The following is an 8,856-nucleotide window of genomic DNA, read 5'->3' on the forward strand; positions in this document are numbered from 1 at the left end:
TCACTCTGTAGACCAGGCTGGCCTCGAACTCAGAAATCCGCCTGCCTCTGCCTCCCAAGTGCTGGGATTAAAGGCGTGCACCACCGCTGCTGGGCTCTCTCTGCCTTTCTCTGTCTCTGCTACTCTCTCAACTCCCCTCCCCATGCAGTGAATAAACTCTTTTCTATACTATACCATCGTTATGTGGTTGGCCCCTCAGGGGGAAGGGATGCCTCAGCATGGGCCCCAAGGAGGTTCTCCCTTCCCCCACACCTGACTACACCTCCACCAAAACATATTCCTTCCCTCTTTATCTTTTTAAAAAACCCAACACCTGCAGCCCTCACTAATGTCTTAGGTAAATGCCTTGACTTATGACTTTCATTGTTTTGTAACTCAGTATAGTTTCAGGTAGCCACACCCCCAAGAAGAACACGTCTTCTGGGACAACCTAAAGTCTGTGTTCTGGGTCATGGTCATGCATAGTTGGCTCCCGAATAAACTTTCTCATTCCCTTTGAAGTGAGAGCTGTGGTTTTTTGTTTTTTTAATCAGCGTGAAGGGTGGGGGGCCCAGGGCAAGGTTGGTGGTCTCATGAAAAGATTCTTCTCTCTCACTCTGTGGCCATCTGCAGACCTGGAAGTAGGGTCTCTCCAAGCCCTCCCCCATGCTGCTGCTCTGACCCTGAGCTCTCAGCCTCCAGAACGGGAGACAGAAAACTTGGAGCCCTAGATTAGAAGTGCTTGGCACCTTTTCTCCCCTAGTAATTGACAGGTAATACATAAACTTGGAATTTGCTCCACACTAACTTCTCCATGCCCCGGCTCTGACCTTTGCTGCCTCCTCAACCCACTTCTGGCCACCGAAGTGGAAACGCACTGTGAGACTGATACCATTGGGCATGCTGCATGTACCCGGCTCCTCCCTGAGAACTTGGTTTTGGAACTTCCCTAGAGTCCCTCTTCTCGCCTGGAGTCCCTCGATTAACCAGAACTTTCCTAGAGAGTCTTCAGCCCTGGGTTTGCAGAGTTTAGGCCAGCCTACCCTCCTGGGCAAAGCTAGAGCAAACATGGACACCCATTGTACTCTGACCTACTGGGAGTGTCCCTTCCCACTACAGTCCTGCCCCGGCTTCTGCCTTAGAGCTACGGCCACCATCACACAGCCACTTGTGCAGGTGCAGGTGCAGGCCAGAGGCCCTCAGGATGTTCCTGCTATTCAATCGGGATGTGTGGTGGGAGTGTGTGTGGGGGTACCACACTATGGTGGCATCTCCGGTGGTCTTAAAGACACCCTCTGCTGCCTCTTCGCAGTCTGTTGTCTGAAAAAGGCAAGAGAAACCCAGCCCTCTCTGGTCTCCTTAAAGGCTTCTTTAACTCGTTTTGTTTTGTGGGGGGAGGGGAGAGGGGGAGGGGGAGTCAGATAAGTATATGCAGGTGTGGATCAGAGGACAGCTTGTGGGGGAATTAACTCAAGAGTCTTGGCAGCTAGCACCCTTCCCAAGAGCCACCTCCCGGGGCTCTAGCTTTTTGTCAATGTTGCTTTTTGTTGTTTAATTTTTAGTTACTTTGTTTGCGGGTTCCTGGTGGGTCCTTATTTCATCTGTCTGCTCATAATATCTCCTCTGGCTCAGGTTGGCTTCTCCTGGCTCAACTGTCACCAACTGTCTTCTCAGTGGGCTGCCCAATTCACTTTCAAACTGTCCTATTTTCTCTTCTCCTTTCTCTCCTCTCCTCTCCTCCCCTCCCCTCCCCTCCCNTCCCCTCTTGTCTCCCCCTCCCCTCCTCTCCTCTCTCCCCCTCCCCCTCCCCTCCCCTCCCCTCCCCTCCAGTACAGTCTTCTTTCTTCCTACATCAACTATCTTCTCTTCTGTCTCCTGAACCCCACCCCTACCTACTCCCCAATCCTATTCTCTCTCCTCACCACTCTCCGCTGGCTTTTTATATCCTGCTGCTCCCAGCAGTCCAGGAGCTAGACTGTCCATGGAGAGGCAAGGGTCATTTAAAGGGCCAGACACATAAAATACTGCATACTCCACCCAGCCCCTTGGCTTCTATGTGGCGTCTTGGGGCCTCCTCCTGGTTGTGCAGGAATGGAACGCTGATGATTTGAGTTCTGGATCACTCCGACTTCCCAGCCTCCAGATTCTTCTCCAAAATGATGGTCTTGGTTGACACCAGAGTGTGGGAAATATGAAGGGTACAGAGAATTCGACTGACTTGGATGCAAGATTCAAGGGGATGGGGCGCAAAAACCTCATTCACCAAGACAGTGTCTTTACTGAAGTACTATTCACATAAAACTACCCATTCGGAAGGGTAAAGCTACAAGATATTAAGTGCAAACTCAACGTTTTACAGCCGAATATCTTGCTACCCAAAAAGACAATCCTACCAGCACTGACGGTTACCTCTCATCCTCTCCAACCCTGGCCTCCAGCCGCCTGCCTTCTGCCTTTACAGATCTGGTGTTCTGGATGTTTAACATATACCTGATGATGGTGGTGATGATGGTGGTGGTGATGAAGAGAAGGGGGATGTGTGTGTGTATCCTTTTGTGTCTGATTTCGTTCACTTAGCCATAGCACTGTGAACTTACCAACCTCTCCACCCTCACTACCTGGCTGACTCCCACAAAATGTCTGGAAGCTCCAACAGGGAGGAAGGGGAGCTGTGTTATAATCTAAGCCCCAGAGGAGGGGAGGGAGCCTGTCCCAGGGCAGCAGAGAGTTTTGGGTGAAGCTCATCAATAAGGGCTTAGCCAAAAACTGAGCTGTGAGTGCCTGAGGCTGGGCAGGTGGAGGAAGGCTTCCTAGACTTTCAAGTGACAGCCAGGCCAGGTGGGACGGACAGGTCTGTAATGCTGACAGCTTGTGGCAAGAGGATTGAAAGTTCAAGACCTGCTTCGGCCACAAAGCTGATCTAAGATCAGCCTGAGCAATTTAGTGAGATCCTAATTCAAAAACCGGGATGGGGGACGGGGGTATAGGGGTACAGCTCTTGACTAGATGCATGAGGCTCCAAAGATTGGCCCAGGGCTCCCATGCCTCCCTCTGGCCCCGTGAAGGAGACTGGGAGCGGCTGGACCGCGAGTACCCATGCCATCAGATGAACAAGGAAGATCCTGGAATTTACACCTAAGCTGGGCACCTCTACCCACGTGGGGTTCAGGAGCGGAGGCTGCAGCTGCCAGTCTAGTTTTGAGCATCACACCTGGGAAATGCGACCGGGTATACCCTCCCGTTCTCTTTACCCCCACCCATTCCTCCTCCCCTTCCTCCCACACCCACACCTACACCCACACCTCCCACACCTACCAGGGAACTCGTGGGTCAAAGAGGGCTGACCCTGAGCTGAGCTGCGCATGTGCGTCCCACGCCACCAATGAGAGATCGGGATAGCGCGGCCGCCCTCGCTTCGCCCCGCCCCGCCCCCTTCCGCAATCAATAACACCCTCACTTCCCTAGCCCGCCTCAGAGACTCCAAAAGCTTTGACCGGTGCTGTCACTCTGCAGACCAAAGCCATAATCATGTCACTGCGAGACTGCCAGGTACGCGCACCGGTTCAGCTGGGTCCTCCTCGGTCCAGGAGTTGGCCCAGCGCCCAGCAGTCGAGACCAAAACTGTAGGTCACCCGGAGTCAGGCAGGGAACCCGGATCTGAGCTCGCTGTGTATTCGCAGCCCAGGGTGGAGGGGACTCCGAAGTGGTCCCCAGTCAGGTGCACCGGTGGAAGCTTGTGAACTGGGTTTGAATGCAGGTTCATTTGAAGCCACCCATTTTGGGGGCCCGGGCTTTGAGCCCATTTTTCAGATCAGGAAGATAAAGGTAGGAGCAGCCAGCGGACTTGACACAGACACCTGATTTCCAAGTCGTGGGGAAGTGCAGCCTTTTGCTTGCCAGGACTTAAGGGCATGTCCCACTCCCGAGGGTGATATGGGCACTGTGTACCCTGATGGCTGTCAGGTCACCAAGGGCAGGCAGCCTCAATAATCTGAAGGTTTTGCAACTGCAGGCTTGGTGGGACTCCTCCCAAGCAATGGGAGAGGAAAGACTAGGCGTTGGCAGGTAGTACACACCTTGCCAGGCCGGTGACAAGCCAGACATCCTTCAAGTTACACATTTGAACTCTGACCTCCTCCACTAGGGGTCAGGCTTCCTACCATGCCTGGACTAATGACCCTTCCATTTGCTGTCTGCCTTCTGGCTGACACTTGAACTCACCTCATTGGACCCTCTAAGGTATTTTACAGAGTAGTAACCAAGAGTTTGGGGGGTTCAGCCCAGGAAAACCCGGTGTCCCTTTCCTGTTGTGTAGGCGTGGAAGGACGCTGGGCTCCCACTGTCAACCACAAGCAATGAAGCCTGCAAGCTGTTTGATGCCACCTTGACTCAGGTATGCAGGCCCAAGACACTCAGGGCCCCTCCTTGAACGGTTCCGAGGAGGGCTTTTGATTGGTCTGTAAACCCCACTGCAGTGAAGAGCTGACCTCTGCCACAGAGGTCCAATGATATGGGAACCAGCTCTGCCAGTCCCAGCTGCCCTGTCCCCAAGGTTCCCAGTTCAAGGGTGGACAGCAATGGATGCCCCAAGGGGCCTGGAAATGTTGAGCTGCCACAAAAGCATAGGGTGTTCTGAAGCTCTTACCACATTAGCTGGACCAGGGATTCCCAGCCGTTCCCAGCCATTTCTACACCAGTGAAGTATCCTTTAGTAAAGAGACGTGGGCGCTTACAGGAGAGGGGCCAGGGTCTCAGCAGCTTTCTCGACAGATGGGATAATGGAGACTCAGAGAACTGAACTGATGAGCCAAACGTTATACGTCAGAGGCAGAGCCAAGGTCTGCCTGTGTCTGAAGACACAGAAAGGAAGAAAGGGCTGGGGCTGGAGAGATGGCTCAGCAGTGAAGAACACTGACTACTCTTCCAAAGGTCCTGAGTTCAAATCCCAGCAACCACATGGTGGCTCATACCATCTGAAATGCCCTCTTCTGGTGAAGATAGCTACAGTGCACTCATATACATAAAATAAATGTTTAAAAAAAAAGAAAGAAAAGAAAAGAGTGCAAAGACTGACCTTTCCAGCCTTCACATCTCTAACTGTAATGAATACCAACCATGGTCTTTCCGTTGATTTCAACGGTAGCCCGGCCTGGCTTGGAACCTACAGCAGTCCTCCTGACTCAGTCTCTGGGATTATGGGTGTAAGCCACCATGCCCAGTTTAGAAATTATTTCTGAGAGAAATGAACCAGAAATCGTGTGAGTGGACTTGGGCTCCTCTTAGTGCTGAAGAAGGGGGCGTGCCGCACCTCATCTCTTGGGAAGGGCCTGCTTTCCCTCGGTTCTTTACTGGCAGTGAACATCCCCAGGCCTAGGAAGTGTCATCCAATCACGTGTCTTTAGTCTCTTCCTTGAGGACCCACTAAGTTAGACCCCTTTTGAATGAGGGTCCAGAAAATGCTCAGTGTTCTAGAAAGAAAAATAACTCAGGTCTGGGATTCCCTCAGTAGTAGAGAGCTATGTGAGACTGAGTTTGATCCCTAACACCCCTGACCAATAATTAGTTCATTAATTAATTAATCAATCCGAGTTTGGATACATGCCCTCAATGATACTAAGAGTCATGAGGACAGGTTGGTTCTGCATTTCTCCTTCCAGTATGTCAAGTGGACCAATGACAAGAGTCTTGGTGGCATCGAGGGATGCTTGTCAAAGCTCAGGGCAGCAGATCCAACCTTTGGTGAGTAGAGAATCGCCTGTCACACCCCCTGACTATGGGGGACTCACTTGTGTCTTGGCTGGGAGGACACACTGCGGGCAGTGGCTGGCTTGACACCACACAGAGCGGGGAATGATGGCAGCTACCTTTGTGTTTGGAACTACGGCTGCCCCTGTGAGGATTCCATTTCCAGGGAAGACTCTAGGCCTGTGGTTCTCAACCTTCCTAATGATGCTACCCTTTAACGCACTTTTGAGTGTTTCCCAACTCTAAAATTATTCTGTTGCCACTTCATAACTGTTTAAGTGTGCTACTATTATGAAATCATAATATAAATATCTGTTTTCTGATGGTCATTCGTCCCCCAAAGGGGCTACACCCACAGGTTATGAACCCTGGATCTTCTCTCTAACGATCATCAGTTTGACATAAAAATGCCACCTCTACATCTTAGATGAGGAAACAGAGGCTCGGTGACAATGAGACAGATACCTAAGTCTAGCTGGCTCTAAAGCCCAGAATCCTAGAACAGAGGAGATGGCTCCTGAAACCTTTGTCAGGGGTCTCAAGACACCTCTAGAACCACTAAATCTGGATGGAAAAAGCTCTCTCATGGGAGAGCTTTGTGTGTATTAGACTGGGGGAGGTCAGTTGAGAACATTTCAGAACCCTAGATGGGTGGCCCATGTGTTGAGTGAGGTTCCTGGGATTTGAGAAGACTGTGAAAGGGAGACAGATGTTAGGGATGTTCTTGACGCCTGGAGCAGCATAGCCCAGCTAAAGCCAGGGCAAGCCAAATGCCACCATAGGGACAGCTATGGTCAGAGTAGACTCAGGCTGTGAATAGGGTCCCTTAGCTGGGGTAGGGGTGTCCTAGTATTATGGTTCTTTTACCAGACCAGTATCAGTGGTTTAGTTTTGCACACTAGGGGGCACTCTATCTTTCTCAAGATGGGGCTGGGAAGCATGGGTAGAGAACCTCACACCTTCAGGAAGAACTACCCACTGCACCATCATGTGTGAGGGTTGAGGAGAGACAGAATCAGGGTCTGGGCCTTAGGGATTGTTGACTCTGCTCACTGAACAGCATTGACTGGCCATCCTGGGAGGCCCAGACTGCTTAGCGCAGTAATACCAGCTGATGAACCAGTTCACAGTTTCTGCCAGGCTCATGAGGGCAGAGGGAAGTACTTCAGACCTTGCCATTCAATAGAAGTCTCAGTTAAAAAATAACTTTAGTTATGTGAGAAATGCTGCTGCAGCCACCACCTGCTGAAGGCCAGGGCTGAGCTCCCGGTTTTGATGACAGCTTCGCACACAGTGAGGCCCCCATCAGGTCTTGATGGCGAGCCTTGCGGGACGTGGTATCAGGTCTTGATGGTGAACCTCGCGGGATGTGGTATCAGGTCTTGATGGCGAGCCTCGTGGGATGTGGGTCTGGGCTGGGGTTGAGTGACCAGCTGTTTTCCAACCTTCTGTCAGCCATGGGCCTTGCCATCTCTAACGGCCTTGTGCTCGTTGGCACGGGAACCTCTGTGGCGCTGGACAAAGACCTGGCCCAGGCTGTGAAGACCATGGTGGAGCTTTCCCAAACCCAGACTCTGACACCTCGGGAGCAACTGCATGTGTCTGCGGTGGAGATGTTTGCCAAGGGGTGAGGGGCCTCCCTGGGCTGGGGGTGGGGGTGGGGGTGGGACTCCTGTGCAAGGTGAAGCCTCAGAGCTTGTGTGAGCATCTCACCCACCTGTTACTCAGCCCCACATTGAATGCTGAATGAAGAAATATTTAGTGAGGCTTCCTGATTTAGGGTTCAGAACAGCATATTATAGTTCATTAACATGGTTATTATTTTAATCACAACACCCAGGAGAGAGAAGAAAACAACTGACCCTTTTGCTTCTTGCCTTAGAGGCCATATTCATCAGCCTTCTGTTGCTGTAACAAAATACCTGAGACAGTAAATTTATAAAGAAGAAAGGTTAACTTTGGTTTATGGTGTCAGAGGCTTCAGTCTATGGGAACTTACCCCATTGCTTGTGAGGCTATGGCAAGGCAATGCTTTGTGGGGAGTAATACTCACCTCTTAGCCTCCTGGGAAGTCAAGAAGGGTCCACAGTCTACCCTTCAAGGGCATGCTCCCAGTGACCTAACTTAATATCACCAGGCCCAAACTCTGAGAGGTTGTTCTACTTCCCAATGGCACAGGCTGGGATGCCCAGCCTTCAATGTACAAGTCTTTAGGGTATGCTGTCTTCCCATGCTCTCTACCGTCCAGATCATTCCTTGCCTCCATTCCCACAATCCTCCAGGGTAGTCCCTCTACCTGCTTGGACAGACAAGGTGTCCCTTAGAGCAGATAGGTCAGGCTGATTGTAAGGAGTCTTGGGGGGGGGGCACTTAGGCCAAGAAAGTCCCAGCATTTCTGGTGACTCAGTGGGCTTCTTGGGTGCCTCATGGTGTTGAGACAAATTGTCCTTGGCAGTTGGTTAAGCCTCCTTTTCTGGGCAGAAGAGATGGCTCAGCTGATAAGGTGCTTGCCACACAGGTTTAAGGATCTGAGTTTGGATGCCCACCTCCTGGGCAAAAAGCCAGGCATGGCAATGTGTACTGTAACCCACAGTCTGTGGAGGAGGAACAGACAGATCCTTGGAGCTCGCTGGCCCACCAATCTGGCTGAATTGATAACATCCGGGTTCAGTGAGAGACTATGTTAATAAGGGGGAGATGGATTGAAGGAGACACCTGATGTTGACCTCTGGCCTCCACATGAGTGCACACACCCACACCAGACAGACCTGTTTTTCCCTTTCTTGTAAAGATTTATTTTTTATTTTATATCACGTGTCTGAGTGTTTGGCTGATATATAGGTCTGTGTACCACATGTATCCCTGGTGCCCGTGGAGGTTTTGGAGCGGGCACCAGATCTCCTGGAATTCTAGTTACAGATGGCTCTGAGCCGCACTGTGCATGCCAGGAATTGAACCTGGGGCCTCTGCAAAAACAGCAGGTGCTGTCAACTGCTGAACTATCTCTCCGGTTTCCTTATTTTTCTTCTTAAAGCTGAACAAGCTGGGCGTGGTGGCGCATGCCTTTAATCCCAGCACTTGGGAGGCAGAGGCAGGCGGATTTCTGAGTTCAAGGCCAGCCTGGTCTACAGA

At 51.4% G+C, this 8,856-nt stretch overlaps 1 protein-coding gene across 1 annotated transcript in view; it reads left to right on the forward strand.

Moving 5' to 3' along the window:
- The first annotated feature begins 3,427 nt into the window (after positions 1–3,427).
- Ttc38 (tetratricopeptide repeat domain 38) overlaps positions 3,428–8,856 on the forward strand; it is a 24,198-nt gene continuing 18,769 nt past the window's right edge. Inside the window, exons 1-4 of the mRNA XM_021217132.2 lie at positions 3,428–3,528; positions 4,295–4,372; positions 5,637–5,718; positions 7,180–7,351. Of these exons, the coding sequence (XP_021072791.1) occupies positions 3,508–3,528; positions 4,295–4,372; positions 5,637–5,718; positions 7,180–7,351 (353 nt within the window). The 5' untranslated portion in view covers positions 3,428–3,507. The remainder of the gene's footprint in view (positions 3,529–4,294; positions 4,373–5,636; positions 5,719–7,179; positions 7,352–8,856) is intronic.

This window comes from Mus pahari, chromosome 17 (genome assembly GCF_900095145.1).
Source record: "Mus pahari chromosome 17, PAHARI_EIJ_v1.1, whole genome shotgun sequence".
Lineage (NCBI taxonomy): Eukaryota > Metazoa > Chordata > Mammalia > Rodentia > Muridae > Mus > Mus pahari.